Source organism: Acomys minous (genome assembly GCF_964271855.1).
Source record: "Acomys minous genome assembly, chromosome: 19".
NCBI classification, from domain to species: domain Eukaryota; kingdom Metazoa; phylum Chordata; class Mammalia; order Rodentia; family Muridae; genus Acomys; species Acomys minous.
The window spans coordinates 33,907,727-33,924,125 of record NC_140499.1 but is presented as its reverse complement, the minus strand read 5'-3'; the positions used below and the strand labels follow the sequence as shown (position 1 = coordinate 33,924,125).

The 16,399-nt window shown below is 44.5% G+C and overlaps 1 protein-coding gene across 1 annotated transcript in view; it reads right to left on the bottom strand.

Annotated features, from left to right (window-relative positions):
* The window catches only part of FREM2 (FRAS1 related extracellular matrix 2), a 137,604-nt gene that overhangs the window by 61,249 nt on the left and 59,956 nt on the right, over window positions 1-16,399 (bottom strand). Inside the window, exons 4-6 of the mRNA XM_084769743.1 lie at window positions 14,739-14,969; window positions 3,276-3,401; window positions 1,395-1,646 (exon numbers count right to left, since the gene is read on the bottom strand). Coding sequence (XP_084625869.1) covers window positions 1,395-1,646; window positions 3,276-3,401; window positions 14,739-14,969 — 609 coding nt within the window. The remainder of the gene's footprint in view (window positions 1-1,394; window positions 1,647-3,275; window positions 3,402-14,738; window positions 14,970-16,399) is intronic.

The window sequence follows — 16,399 nt, the reverse complement described above, 5'->3', positions numbered from 1 at the left end:
GCACAGTGGCACATGCCTGTAATCCCAGCACTTGGGAGGCAGAGGCAGGTGGATCTCTGTTAGTTGGAGGCCAGCCTGGTCTAAAAGCAAGTCCAGGACAATCAAGGCTACACAGAGAAACTACCTCGAAAAAATAACAAACAAACAAACAAACAAAAACCTGGTTCTCTAAGAGTGGTTCAATTCGAAATGAAATTGGTATACTTGGTTTAAATAAAGATCCTCACTGAGGAGATGGCTCAGCAGTTACGATGCATCTTGCTTTTGCAGAGGATCCAAATTCAGCTCCCAGCACCCACATGGGCTGCTCGTGTTTCACATCTGGAATGGCAGCTCCAGGGGAACCAGACCACCACTTCCTGCCTCTTTGGAGGACCTGCACTCAGGCGCTCCCCCATTAAAAATAGATAAATACAGAACACTTTATTACTTGAAACACTGAAGGAACACCTTTTTTTTTTCTTTTCTTTTCTTTTTTTAACGGTAAAAGTGCTGTCTAAACTTCTATGCTTTCTTGTGAAAAGTCACTCCTGAATTTGTGGTCAGTGTTTTAACCCTTTCCAGCATCAGAAAGGCATCATCCTGTAACTCACGGGGCTCTTAGAGGACAAAACAAAGGCTGCACAGAGCACAGGCTGGAGGCACACCTGACCGACTTCATCTCACGCTTTGTTCATCTTAATTATCAAGACCTTTCTGGCCAGACTGTTTCCAGTTTCCTGAGTTTGAAGATGACTTGGGCCTTTGACTGTCCTGCAGTCGCTCCATCAGCTGGAACGAGGCTCAGCCTTCTCTTTGATCCGCCACGCGGAAAATGGTGTGGTCCACCTCTGCCCTTGGCTTGCATGCGTCACAAGGTCATTTGCAACCTTTCCTGCGCCCCTCTCCTTCCTGACAGGACCGCACAAACTGCCTCCAGAAGGTGTTCCTTCACAGTGACTTGGTTTCCCTGGGGAACGGCGGTCTAGTATGTCAGCTCCTCCTGTCTTGAGACTGAACTTTCCATATATTTGTTACCCTCCCAGCGATTCATTCAACAGAGTTTCTATGGGTTTCTTTGGAAAATAGATTAAAAAAAAACTTGGATTAGAGTTACACAAAAGAAAGGAATCAATGGAGCTTATTAAAGTGCTGCTAATTCTTCACCATGGAAATTGATATAATCATTCGCTGCTAAGTTGCACTGTAAGAGGGCCAAGAGAGAGGAAACCGGACGTGGAGGAGGTGACCTCCATGGCAGGAAACATTCCGGAAAGAGCAATGATTGAACCTTAATCACTATAAAATCCAGAAGGGAATCAATATGCACTCCCAATTCTATTTGATTTCCACTTTCTTCCAATCAGAGAGTCATGCCTGGTGTTGGCGCCCAGGGAAGATACGTTAGAACTCACCATCGTCCTTGTCTGTGAGGATGGTCACCGTGGCTCCTGGAAACTTCTCGCCGATCCTCCCGCCCATGGGCATGCTCAAAAGGACCTGGAAAGTCTCCTCCTCCTCATACAGGGAGTCATCAATTATCACCACACGGCACATTTTCTCACGTTCGTCTTTGTCAAAGCGGACCACGCTGCTGTGGTCCTCAGGCCTGGAGATGTAGTCAGAGTAGGACAGCACGGATGTCCGCACAGTACTGGTCGCTGTCCCTAGGGGCCAAGAGAACCCAAAGGGCTTCAGCGCAACAGTTACATATTGAACATGAAAACAGCTTTTGGAAAGAGCTGTTCAACTTTTGGAACTATTATACAGCAACACTCCAGAACTGCAGTTGCAACTACAGACTTGCAAATTGTATCATTTCAAGGTCTCATTCAGAACCACTTCACACACTGCAAATACTGGCTTTCCATTGTTTTTCCCTGCAGTCTCTCCAACAGGCTTTCAGATCAACACCGCAGGGCAGAGTAATACCTCCTACTATTTAAAAGTTTCCCACATCCAGGCCAAGGCCATGTGCTTTCTATGTGTGTCTCGGACCTTCCGTGCATCTACTGGGTTTTAGGCTTTTGGGACATGAGGTGTTCAGAAGTCAACACACTAGTTCTGGCACTCTGTACATATTAATGGGAACTTTCATGAAAGCCTGACATGACAACAGCAGAAAAGGGACTTTTCCTTTTCTACTGTTTTCTCTAGAAAATGGTTTGGTATGTTAATGACTTTTGTATCTTAATCCTACATTTGTCTTATGCAAATTCACTTTACATGGGATGTTCAAAGCAAAGTACTTTGATTTGTTTGCAATGGTTATTACTAGTTTTACATTGTTAAATGCTTGGTTGCTGTTTTTTAATGCATTTTAAAATAGAGTTTAGTGCTTACGGAAGCCTCGAAGCACTTCAAGAAGATGTCTAAATCCATGTCTCTCTTTCTCTGGAGTTCACCAAACATCAAAACAATGGGTTAGTTATCCTGGCCACTTTAGCACTAATCATGTCAGAAGCCATATGCTCAGAGAAAATCTGTTCATTTCCAATGGAAATTCGCATCTACCCCTCACGTGGTTACTTAGCCATTAACCCACTTCCTTGTATTCTCTAAGAAGGCATGTTTAGGAAAATCTCAGAGAGCCTTAGATCCATTTCCAGTTGATAACGCTTTGTCTCTTATTGCCTACATCATCTTCTGTTTAATAAGGTTCTACAATCACATATAAAAGGTACAAAAAGTTTCAATTTTGGTTTTTGATTCAACCCTACAGTTTTTTTTTTTTTTCTGTTTATCATCTCATAGAACCCAATGCCTGGTCTTTTTCCTAATACACAACAGAGGAAAGCTATTGGGACCCTGCTCTTACCAGCCAAACCAGCTTTAAATTAGTGTCTCCTCCGCAAACACGCATTACCTTGGCCCTTGGCCCTTTCTTTCTCTTTTTGTTGTGCTAAGGCTCAAACTCACAGGCTTTGGCACTGCAGGGAAGGCACGGAGCAGCTGCTAGGGCTGTGGGATGTCGAGACAGCTCAGGCTGTCTGAGAATACTAAGAGGCTGCATCACAGACCAGACCCCACCTCTAAGCAACCCTCTTTGACTTGAGAAGTTTGGGTGAGCCTCAGTTCCCTGCAACCTTAAAGTAGACTAAGAGACCAAAGCGTGAGGGAAGCAGCAGCAGTTTCCTGCCAGACCAGCTCAAAGATGCTCCTAGAGATGCAGTGCGGACACACAGTTCTTAGAGGATGCTTCAGTGTCTATGAAAAAGCACAACAAAGCCATCCTTCAGATGGTCAGGCAGATGGGCACACTAGAGGCTGTGTCCTTGGCTCAGTGATGGAGTTACCTTGCCGTGTGTAGCAGATGACCATCAGCTCCTGGCTGATGTCTCCACTCCTCCTGATGGGAATGAACAGCTCCCCCACATCCTCTTCAACCGAGTACTCAGACTGGGGAACGAACACAGTCGATTCTAAAGAGAAAACACAATTACAGTTGCTATCAGTTTTTTCTTTGCTTTTCTCTTTTGGTCTCAATTTCTTATGTCGGAAACTTAAAATTTCCCTAGTAGTTGATTTTGGTTTTTTTGTTTGTTTGTTTGTTTGTTTTTGTTTTTTTTTTTTTGTTTTAAAGAATAATAGTATCTGGATAAGGATGGAGGAAGGGAGGAAGAGGTAGGCAAAACTCAGAACAGCTTCTATCTCCAGTCACCTCTTCCTTCTCGGTAAATACCACCGCACAGTTCTTTGCAAGCCGCCTCTTCCCTCTTGTGAAAGCATGGCACCTTCCCTGGTATAACCCTAGAGGTGGAAATACCCAGCTCTATAGGACCTCGGGCCCATACGGTTGAACCTGGCTCCCAAGTCACTCAGTAGCCAGGACTGGAACCCAGCCTGTGTACTGCCTACTCTATTGAAAGGGCTTCCTTTTGGATGATCCATAATTAAAAGTGTTATATTCTTCAATTGTTTTGTCTTTATCAGCTATAAGAATACCTCTGTAGAGGATTTTTCTTTCCTAGCAGGATAGCAATTACTTGTGACATAAAAAACTATGTTTATATAACATTATAAGTCTGAACAATTCATTTTCAACATAGATGAAAGGTACATTAAGTAATATAAATAGCATAATTAAACTGTTAAAAATAGATCTACTGTGTAAAACTTTCACGATTATTTAGTTCAATAGTTTTGACATTATAAACCCAAAACAGATTCTGGTGTTTCTCTGAAAGTCTTAACATCCACACAGAAAACACTTCCTGATTATCTTTGAAACATTAAGCACAATTCTTCTGTGGCTATAAAAGAAAGACTCTAGAACAGCCTGCACGATTACGATGTACAACCCACCCTGCCCTGCGGCCGAGGGTGGGAAGGGTGAGAGCCCCTGTGGAGGTTTTCCAGATGCTGAGGCCTCTGGATGGGTCAGCCAAAAGGGAAGAGCCTGCAGGAAGGAGCTTCTGGGACAAGAACCAGAAATGGTTCACTGTTTAAGAGCTCTCGCTCTCTTGCAGAAGGACCAGGGTTCAGTTCCTAACATCCATATAAGGCGGTTCATAGCATCCTATAACTCCAGCTCTGGGGGATCTGATAGTCGGCCTCCTTCAGCACCCCACACATATGCGTATACAATGTAAAGATATAGATACACATAAATGAAGATTTAAAAGAATTAAGAACCAGTGAATTCTGGAGTTCGTTTTTCCATCAACTCTCAGATATCCAGAAGTATGTGCAACCCTCTTCTACCTAGAGGTGGTACAGGCACTGACCCTCACTGCCCTGGGGGGGGGGCCCTTTACATGCGTGGGCCTCAATCCTGCCTTGACCTTTGACCTTTGTAAAGCAATAAAGGGATGAAGTGCTTTTGAAATGACTATTTTTTCCAATGTCATTTGTTTTCTTTCAAGACTGTCTGATAGATTCATTTTTAGAATACTCCCATCTTATAATGAATTATTCATTTATCAAACACCGATTTCAACTTGCCAGGCACTATACTAGGCATGGCAGATACAGAAGTAAATGAAACTTGTGCCCTCATGGAGTTTCCTTTCTATTGGGAGATGGGAAGCCAGAAGAACATAATCAAATACATCTGAAGATATGCAAAGATATTGGGGGTGATGGGACAGAAGGAAAACCAAGTGTCTGGGGATGAGCTTGCTGAGTCGTGCACAATACTTAGGAAAGTCACAGGAAGTATTCCTGGAAAATCGAGCTAGGATGGGGAGTAGGTCACAAGAAGCCCAAGTGAATTCCAGACAAAGGGATTGCTTGTGAAAAGAGCCTAAGAGCAGGAAGTGCTGAGGGTGGGCAAGAGGCAGGCTCAGAGCACCACGGGCCAGGAAGGAGAGGGGATGGTTGGATGCGCGTGCAGATGACACAGCCACTTCAACTGCTGGGGAGACTTCTGCCTCCACTCTGATTAGGATGTGGAAATAAGCTAGTCCACCCAATGGGATGAGGCTAATAAAATGTTATAGCTTATTAGCATGATGAAGTCCGGCCACTTTTACCCTGACTGCTGTGGTTTCCTTTTTCTACACTGCTCTGTGACTAATCAGTGTCTTAGTTAGGAGTTCTATTGCTGTGATAATGGTCGAAAGCAACTTGAGGAGGAAGGGGTTTGTTGCAGCTCACAACGCCCAGGTCACACTCCATCACTGAGGGAAGTCAGGGCAGGAACTCAAGACGGGAGCCTTGAGGCAGGAACGGATGCCGAGGCCACAGAGAAGTGTTGCTTACTGGCTTCCTCCCATGGCTTACTCAGTCAGCCTTGTTATCCAGCCCAGGATCACCTGACCAGGACCCTCAATGGACTAGGGTCACCTTCACTGTTCATAAATCAATAAATGAATCACAGTCTTGCCTACAGGCCAAACCGATGGGAATATTTCCCCAGATGAGGCTCACTCTTTCCAAATGACTCTGGCTTAGGTTAAGTCAACAAAACACTAGGCAGAGTAGTTGGCATCGAATCCACCATGGACCAACATACCCAGCCCTTCTTTTGTGCTTGAAAGCAGGCAAAGGTGTGGGGACATGTAATGGTGGGAAAGAGAGGAAGGCTCGGGAACACCCTGATGGAGGCTGATGCATAGGAAAGCTGTCCCATGCAGGTGAGGAGGAGGACCTCCGACAGGGCTGTGCACAGCTGGGCTTTTCAGGTCCAGAATAAGAATCGGGGACAAAAATTAGGGAAGCTCATGTGCTGACCATGTTGGGTCACCATTGTAGGTCTGGTTTTCTGGCTGCTATAAAGAGTGGGTCACAGCTTTGTTGTTGTTGGTGGTGGTGGTGGCGGCTTTTCAAGACAGGGTTTCTCTGTGTAGCCTCGGCTGTCCTGGAACTCTCTTTGTAGACCAGGCTGGCCTCGAACTCATCGAGATCCACCTGCCTCTGCCTCCTGAGTGCTGGGATTAAAGGTGTGAGCCACCACCGCCCCAGCTGGGTCACAGGTAGTCCTGTTTGCGCATTCAGGATCCCCAGGTGAAACCATTCAAAGGCATTAGACATTAGTGGCGATGCTGGGCTCTGATGTGTTTTATGAGTTTAAGTTCCAGCTGCTGTGTGACAGGCATGACGCAGGACGAGCTGAAACGAAGGCCCTGGTTTTAAGAGTTTGTCACCATCCAGGCAGGAGCGTCCAGGTGACAAGGACCAGGAGATAAGGAGAGTTGATACAGTGTGGCTGTGAAGCGGGTGTCTCATAAACAGAGACTCACAGGAGTTCTCTGGATGAAACGGTCCTGAGGGACCTAGGACAACTCAAATGCAACCTTGGTCAGTCTTTTACAGATAAAGCTGCCGTTTGTGAAAGGAGGGGAACACTATACGGAGGTCAGATTTGGGAAACCTGGGGTTACATTTTGGGTGTGCTGACTGGAAAGGTCTAAGTGGCCTTTTGGGTTCACCATCTCGGATTTCAGTGGAGAGGTCAGACTGGGAAAAATACAGGTGTGAGATCCGTGCAGCCACCAGTCAGAGATGGGTCACAGCTGGAGCGATTGAAGCTGTAGACAACAGAGCAGGGATTAAAGAGACCAGAAGCTGGTGGCTCAGAAGGGCTGTGATGCATTGCATGTGTTAAGACGAAGTGGAGGGGCAACTGTTCCCAACACAGCTGAAGAATCTAGTAAGTGAAGAGCTTAGGTCAGACTCAGAGGGGAGACACTAGAATTTGGTTATCCTCACCCGCAGTCTGTACATAGTCCATTGCCATCCTGAGGGGATGGCTCCCATGGGACCAGGGCGTTGCCCAGGTCAGTCCTGCTCTAGAGGGGATCAAAGTGGCAAACTGAGAAAACGTCTTCGCTGGTTGATTTTTAAGGCAAGTTTTCACAATGGTTAAGAACTGCAGCTATAATTATCAAGTACGACTTTACCAAATACAAAATTTTAGCATAACCATCATCCCAATTTTAGTACGAAACCACCTAAAGTGGCAGAGAACATTAAAATACCCAGTGAATCTCGGGGACCCCTTTCCATAAACTCATGGGAATTCGATTGGCGAAGGGGGGGAGGGGTCTGACTTCAAGACACTCACTGTGGCCTTCGTATGAAATGTTTCCGAATACATATCACATGCTAATGCTTCTGTGCCTCTAAATCCCTGTGTTGGATGTGATGGTGGAGGAGATGGGGCTTTGAGAGGCGCGTAGGTTTAGGGCAGCCCCTGAGTGTGCAGGCCCCATAAGGGATTAAAGGTCTTATAAAAGCAATGCAGAGTTCTTTCTTCATCCGTAGGCAAGGACTGCTGAGTGATGCACTGAGGACACACCCAGGAGGTGAATGCCAGTGAGCCGAGAGGGCCCTCATCAAGAACCGAGTATACTAGCCCAAGCTCGGTCTGCTTGTTCGGTTTTAGCCTTGATGGAGATGGAGTCCGGGGTCTCAGACACACTCAGCAATCCATCTACTCCCAACGCTGTACCTTGAGCTCAGAGTCTTAATCCTCCACAACGGTGAGGAACAGACAGATACTATTTTCTGTCTTATGAAAGTCACTCAATCCGTGATATTTTGTTACAAAAGCCAGGGCTGATTAAGCCAGGGTTAATCACACACAACTTTTTTTTTTTTCTGCACTGCAAACTGTTGTCCTGGGACGTTTTAAGGAAGTATGTGGCACGTGAGGGGCTGTAATTCAGCAGCGCCTCTAAGCTTTAAGCCTGGAGGACTTAAGATTTGGTTCCTTTGGCACCCTGTGACCCAGGCACATGGGCTTATACAAATCAGAACTTCTTCCCAGGGCCCCTGGGCTTGAACTGTAAATAAAGAAGAAAGCTGAGTGTCCGGCCAGTGGCCTCAGACCTGGAATTCATTCCACCATTTGATCTGACAGGAGGTATATAGGCCCATATCAAGTTCAGGTCTTCTGTTGACCTAACTTTTAACAGAAGTACGTAACCTGTGGCAGAAACTATAAAAGGATATCAGAAAGAGAACAGATGGTTTCTGTGGCTGCCATTTAGATTAACGTGATTTTTCCACTTCACTTTACTTATACAGTGGAACGGTGTGCACAGGCAGCCTCAAGTAAGCACAGCTTTTTATGACTGGTGTGTTTAAGAACACTGTTCTTGCACCAGTCTATAAATGCAGTTGGCCAAAACCTACAGAGTGCTGTTATTATTATTATTATTATTATTATTATTATTATTATTATTATTATTATTATAGTTTAAACACTCCACCTGTATTGACTGGCTTTATCTGTGCAGTAACTTTTGAGGTAAGAACCTTCGGGTTGACATTTTTTGCTGTGAGGATACAAGACACACAGAGAGGTCAAATAACCTACTGCAGGTCAAGTGGGGAGGTGCTGACAGTGGATCTGAACTCACACAAGCCATCTCAAGGCTCATGTTCATAACCACCATGGGTTGCCCAGCATTATCCCCAAAGGAAGCTATGCTAGGTGAAAGGGACACTGCTAACACAGGAGTGAAAGCTAGCCTGACATCAAGAAAAAGAGGTTTACATCACGGTGAGGTGGGGAAAAGTCAGGGAGAGGGGAAAAGATGAAATTAGAGCTAGTAGCTAGAGCAGTGGTTCTCAACCATGGGTCGTGACCCCTTTGGGGCCAAATAGCCCTTTCAACAGGGGCCACATATCAGATATATACATTATGATTCATAACAGTAGTAAAATTTTAGTTATGAAGTAGCAATGAAAATAATTTTATGGCTGAGGGTCATGACATACTGTCTTAAAGGGTCATAGTTTCCTTTAAGAGAAGACAATTTCCTATACATTTTTTTTCCGATAACATGACCAACATGCATTAGTATAGACAGAGAGCATACAAAGGCATATATCATAAAAGTGCCCATGTGAAATCCCATCCACTCAACAGGTTGAAACCTTAAGAGTCCCCACAAAGGAAGAAGTGAGGGCTACCTGTGGGATCAATGCATTCTCCAGAAGTGACCAGAAGCCAGGAGGAGAAAGACCAACTGCAGGGCTGTGCTCTCAAGCACTAGAACGGCTACTCAGGAGGATTACAAACGACTGAAAGATCAGCACTCATTACTTATGGCTAGTTTCAGGTTTGTAGAGAAAAAAGCAGAAAGTCTAGGCTTCGCATCTTGGTTTTCTGCTCCACTCTTATGACTGTACTGAATTATCCTTCTGACAATAAATGTGAGCTATTTTCCCACGTTCAGGCAAATGTGAACACTTTTTTTTTTTTTTTTTTTTTTTGGTTTTTCAAGACAGAACTTCTCTGTGAGTCCTAGACTCACTTTGTAGGTCAGGCTGGACTCGAACTCACAGTGATCCGCCTGTCTCTGCCTCCCGAGTGCTGGGATTAAAGGTATGCGCCACCGTGCCCAGCAATGTGAAAACTTTTTTACTCTGAAAGATAAACGTGGATAGAGTGAGTGTATCCTCTACTCACCGGCATGGCTATGCACCACAGTGAGCCCTCTGCTTTGTCACTGTAGTTTTTATTTTTAAGTTTTGACTATGCTACTACAACTTGGGGGGGGTGGGAAGTGCCTTCAGTTCTTAGAAATAAAGTTGTAGCCATAGTTGAGAGACAATATTCTTCCTGTTCTTTCTCTTCACTACACTGTACAGATGAAAAAAATTATAAAAACCACGACACAACAAATTATCTTCTAAAACTCTGTCACAATAGCTGAAGAAGAGGACTTGGGGCATGGATGAACGCGCTGAGTGTCCGCCGCCTTGAGAGGCTCTGGTGTGACTGAAAACAACCCAGAAGGCGTTCCGGTAGTCCTCAGGCCACTGAAGCCCTTTTAGACTAGCCAACCAGTGTACACAGTGCAGACGTGTCTGAATACTGCTGTTGATGTTTGAACTTTGACGTTTCTCGTACACTTTGTTTTTTGTTTTCCTTATAAAGTGGACCAAGTAAATGCAGACCATTTTTAAAAAGGACTTTGGGAACGACACAGATAAAACCAGTGAGCCTAACTCACATACAATATGATACAAGTTCATATCAGGACAGTAGAACGTCCAAAAATTACCTTTTCAATGTTGTGGTTAAAGTGACTTGTTCTTAACCAAGTATGAATGTTTTGCTGGCACGTACATATGCGCACCACATGCATGCAGGAGCCCATAGGTGCCAGAAGCAGGCATCAGATTCCCTGGAGCTGGAGATACAGGTGATTGTGAGCCACTGTGTGGGTGCTGGGAATTGAACCAGGTCCTCTGCAAGAGCAGTAAGCACTCTTAGCTGCTGAGCCATCCCTAGAACCATGCTTATGTATTTACAATATTAGGCAGTAACTCAATTTGATTCTACTGAAAACACTTATAGAGATCAAATAGTTGATCTACTTGTTCATGATTATATAATCAGGGAAATATCAAAGTGACCTGATCAATATAAGTTTATAGGCATTTCAGGTGTAATAAGCAAAATAATTACATAAAAATGGGCTTTCTATTTTTTCTATGTATTTATACTCAAATATCTAAGATGTGTTCTCCAAGTAAATATACATAAAACTCATTTTATTATGGTTAGAGATTATGAAGTAAAAAGAGAATAGGACCTATTTTTAAAAAAAACTTTAGCTCTTACATATTTTCCTTTAATAGAAACAAAAGTGTTAACTACCAGTTAATTTTTTTGTGTGTTACTAAGAGTAAGAAACAGTGGTATTGTTTGAGAGATAGGATTTAACAGACAAAACTAAGAGTCAATATCCTGAAAAACCTCTCAAACCTGGGTTAAGGCTGGAGCGACAGCTCAGTGCTGTAAAGAGCACTGGCTGCTCTTGGAGAGGACTTGGGTTCAGTTCTCAGTCCAAACGTCTGTAACCCAGGTTCCAGAGGATCTGACGCCCTCTTCTGGCTTCCATGGGCACTGCATGGAAGTGATGTCTATGCATGGAGGCAAACCACCCATGTGTATATATATATATATATATATATATATATATATATATATATATATATATATATATATATATATATGGAAATAAATCTCTAACACACTTTTAAATGGGTTAGATGGACCTTCTATGGCTCAGTATTTATCATGGCACACAGCACTCTATACTATCAGCTGATGGGATGCGGTCACAAGAGCACAGGGTTACCAGGCACCTGCACGGTCTCGCCTGCATCTCCAGCACTTAGCAGAATCCCTGGCATCTACAGAAGATGCTCAGTAAACCTTTGACTATACCAGTACATAATACAAGGACTAAAATGCTCTTGTTTTCTTGTTTGTTTTGTTTTTTTTTAGGACATGTGGGTTTATTTGCTGATGCTAATATATTCCAGGTTTGAAAGTAGAAACATATTTAAAAGCTAGGAGTTACTGCTGTGACCTACATGAGCAACTGTACCACTGTTGCATTTGCAAAGGCACACTGACTGGGATTTGGGATTTCACTTCCTTTCTGGTAGCATGAAATGATGAAAACTGATAACTCAAGGTAGAAGGAGGGTGGGGTTAAGAGGGAGAAAATGCGTGTAATCAGCACACATCCATCTTAATACATTTACTTCTTAAATACTGCCCCTTATATTCATTGGCTGGTGGGCCGAGTGGGAGTAAATTCCTTGAGCCCCAGAGAGATCACTGATGAACTGACACAAAAATCACAGAATTAAGAGTAGTAAGTTTAGAACGAGATAAACTTGCCAAGCCCTTGGTGTGTTGCGGGGCTCACGAAAGGCACCCAACAGAAGGGTAGGTTGGTGTTCTGAATGTTATTTTACCCTGCCTGTAGACTTCAGGGTGGGGAGCAGGTGGGGAGGCGAAAGGGTATATAGCAGTGACCTGAAATGGCCCCCTCAGGTTCCCCGTCTTCTGGAAGTCAAGCGCGATGGCTGCTGCTCACAGTCCAGCCCAGAGATGATGGTTCTCTCTGTGGAAGACAGTTGCTGCCACTGGATGTAATTTCATAGGGGGCTCTCCTTCACACACAGAGCAGCCCAGCCTCTCAGTCAGTGCCAGTGAGAATCAAACAAAACAAATACGCATGGCGGGCTTCCTCGGGGACCAGGGGATGCCTTCTCAATCTTCTCACCCAGAAAAGAAGTTCAGTGTGCCATGGTGCTTAAGTCCCTTCCCAGCTAGGACTTCCCATGTTAAAAAAAAAAAAAAAAGAATAATTCTGTGGGGGACAAACTCAGACAGAAAAGGAATAAGAAGTGATGAGTGAGGCTAAAGTCACGTGACCAAGCAGCTGCCTTCTCCCGTGTGGCACCCCTCATGGGCCATGGGCGATGCCTGGAACCTGAGAGGTTACTGACACTGTTGAGAAGTCTGTCCTTCCTTTATTCTAGTTTTCCTCTCTGAACGACAGGTTTCAAGTTATAAGGAAATTGAATTCACTGATGTGTTCAGTAAGCATGGGAACCCATTAGTCTAGAAAGTTGCCACTGCCCACGTTCACAGCAGACTATTAAAGTCATTCTCCACTTCCGCCACAGCTTGGTGAATAACCTGAGAGTCTCCTTGCCACCTACGTCTCCATGCAGCAAAATGTGTCTACTCTAGACCAGAAGCCCCTTCTGATGGTCAAACTGCCTCCAGACGGTCCCTTCCCAAGGGACAAGGCAGGAACCAGCTGTCCGCACAGCTTGGAAATGTACCGCTACTGTGTTTAGGACCATCTTCAAATTCTCAGGGGAATCCTGGGGCACCCGCACTGGCGTTTGCCGCTCAAGCCTGCCGCAGCATGGATGCCACAGGCACCCGAGGACTGGACCTAGTCTTGAGGGGAAGATAGAGGGTCACGACTGATGACAGTGCTGCAGAGGGCCATGGATACGGACAGGCAGGGCAGGAATTTGACATTGCCCACGTTAGCAGGGAGTATGGCTTCACATGAAATAAATGAGCAATGCAGGGTATGTGTTTGCAGGTGAATGCAGATGCTCATGTATGTAGTAAAATGCACAATCACTTAAAGTCCTTCCCTAAGTCACAACTACTCAATTAAACGCTATAAATATATACAGAGAATATTAATAGCCTAGTTATGGATATGTGAGGTCCAGGGTGTGTGTATGTACATGTTCGCAAGAGTGTTTCCTTTGTTTTAAAAACCCATATCTCAGGCATGTCACTGGTAGAGAGAGACACTCTCACTTTACAGTTAGGAATGCAGAAATAAGTTTAAAGTTTTATCCCTTAAGGTAAACGATAGCAATTTTACTAAATGGCAAGTTAAATCTCAAAAGCTAGCTTCCAGCTTAAACTAATGGAGCAGCTTAAATGTATTAAAGTTGTGATAGTAGTGTTTAAAAGAGAAAAGTGTTATTATTGAAGTATAGCCCCAAAGCTACAGACTAGAGGACAGTTTAATTATTTATGCACAGATTAAGCAGATGCAATTAATATTAAATATTCTTAAATGAAAATCATAATTGTTAGGGAGCTTCATATTTGACTCGAGGCAGAGAATTAGTTAGGTTTGGGATGTTGGACGCCTCTGGTTTTGATTCTGCCTCTTTAATTATGCTTAGTCTTTTAACACAGGGATTTGCATATGCGTCCTCACTTTATTAATTCAGCAGACTGTATCTCTGTAGAACGCTTAAGAATTTTTGGATTGACAAAATAAAGCCGGCTGTTAGCTTAAATGAAAGAAAGTCATGTCTGGCTTCTGACAGAATTTCAATTTTAAAAGGTTTCTGTAAACACCAGGCCTCAAAAAAAAAAGCCATTTTCCAACCCCCCTGTCCCCTCCCCCCAACTCAAATACATCGAGACAAACTAGGATTGTAGTCAAGGGGCAGGAAAAGGTCAAATCACAAGACCGGTAATGTTCCTTTTTCACCATGTCAGGCAAAGGTGTATACACTGGCAAGGAAAGTAACGTAAGAGAAGCAGCTCAGGGCTCTTCACCACAGGAAGGGGTGGGTGGGAGCGAGAAGGTGAACATGGGCTACGGCTTGAATGCCATACCACAAAGGTGGAAATAATAAAATACCGGGCACAATTTAAGCCCAGAAGGCTCTGGTTCGAAAACCATTTGGTTGAAAGCTATTCTCAGCCACCGGAAAGACTTCAGAGCCGATGAACTGGTGCCATTAAAATGGCAGGACCCACACTGGTTCTACGACTAGAACATTGATTGTGGAATGGACCCCGCGTCAGCGCCGCCGCTGCGGTTAACCTACTTAAGATGCTGCGTCCCTTCAGTGCTGTTATGATTCCCTCTTTCCATCAATACATCCAAGAATTCTAAAGAATCTAGACATTCCTGATATAGAAAGTTCAAACTCCTCTGTAAGAAAGACCCTCTGTCATAAAAGCCCAGCAACAATGACATAAGGGAGGTGAAGACCTCACTCACCATCGCCCGGGTCGACGATCTCCACCGTAGTCACTGTGGGGAACTCCAGCACTGCCAGCACCGGCTCGGAGAGCACCACCTGGAAGGTCTCCGAGTGCTCGTGTTCGCCGTCACTCAGGATCCGCACTCTCCACAAGGCCCTGGTCTGGCCAGGGTTGAACTGCACCTGCTTCTGAGCTTTGCCCTTGAAGTCTCTGTCTTTTTCTGCAGTCCCATCCCTTGTGCTGATGCCTGCAGAAACAAGGCGATTCATTCATTTTAGACCACCTGGGATCGTTCCCTCTTTTTTTCCCCTGCTTCATTGCTTGCTGGGCATCCAGCTCTGCCTTACTTGCTAAGAAAAGTACCAGAGGCAAAAACAACAACAAAACCAACCAAACAAACAAAACATTGCCTTGGCGTGCTTACCTAACATTACTTTGGATATATCTGAATACATCACAGGCTGTTCATCTTAAGATGAGGGTGAAAATAAAGGCGTTGTTAAAAAGCATGTGTCTTATGGTCCTCAGAAAAACACCAGACAGATAACTACTTCACATCCGCATCTGCTCCAGGAGCAGGGAGCTCACGGCTTAGTTAATGAATGCCAAAGGATAAAAGGGCCCATAACAAATGTCACAGTGCTGGTTAAGTTCTGCAGATTTCCCATTAGTGTCCCGTTCCTAGTGCACACAGGGGAGCTGTCAACACCCCTTGGATTCCCTACAATCACCACAGCATGAGCAACAGACCCCTGCTAGTTGGCCTCTGCCAGCTTCTGTCTACTTGGTGGAATTTCCTTTCAATCGCAAAGCACCCTGTGGGCTTAATAAATGTTTGATAACTAGTAGCAATAGATCCATGAGATGCAAAAAACTGTTGTTTAATACAAATGCACACTTAGTTCATTAGTGGATTGTAAGAATTTGCTATATGCCGCAGAGATATCAGCACGTCCAATTGCTGCCACAGAGACCCAGAGGCAACTTAGATGGTCATGAAAAGGGAACATGGTTCACAGGCACAATGGGATTTCATATGGCTACAAAGAGAAAAGAACCATGACATCAAGGATAATGTGAAAGACAGAACTGGAAATCATTACGGTAAATGATATAAGCAAGAGTCTGAAAAGCAGCACAAGGGTTTTCTTCAATGTGAAATCTAGAAGTGTGTGTATGTGTGTGTGTTTGTGTGTAAGCTGTGAAAGAATAAAGGAGAGTGGGAGAATAGAAGATCTTCAGGGAAGTGGAGGAAGTGAAGGTGCTAGAATTCACGTTGCCTGAAAAAGCAGAACGGAGGGCCCGGGAGAGGGCAGTGGCGGAAGCAGATGAGCCAGAACAAGGCATGACAGGTGTGTGTGAGAATGCCTAGCAAACCCATTACTTTATATGTCATCTTAAGGGTTAATTTTCAAAAGCCTGTTACAGTTTGAACGTGAAATGCTCTCTTGTACCACTGCTTTAAATGTGTGGGTCACACCTGGTGGCATTATTTTAAAGGCCGTGGGGGCCCAGCTGGCAGAAGCAAGTCAGTAGGATCAGGCCTTTGGAGGTGACAACTGAGCCTGGGGCTGGTCTAGCTCTTTCTGTTTCCTAGTCAACCTGCTCCTGCGTCCTTCCGTTCACCGCCACCCGCTGCTGCACTCAAGTGATATTCTATCAGCAGCTCCAACACAT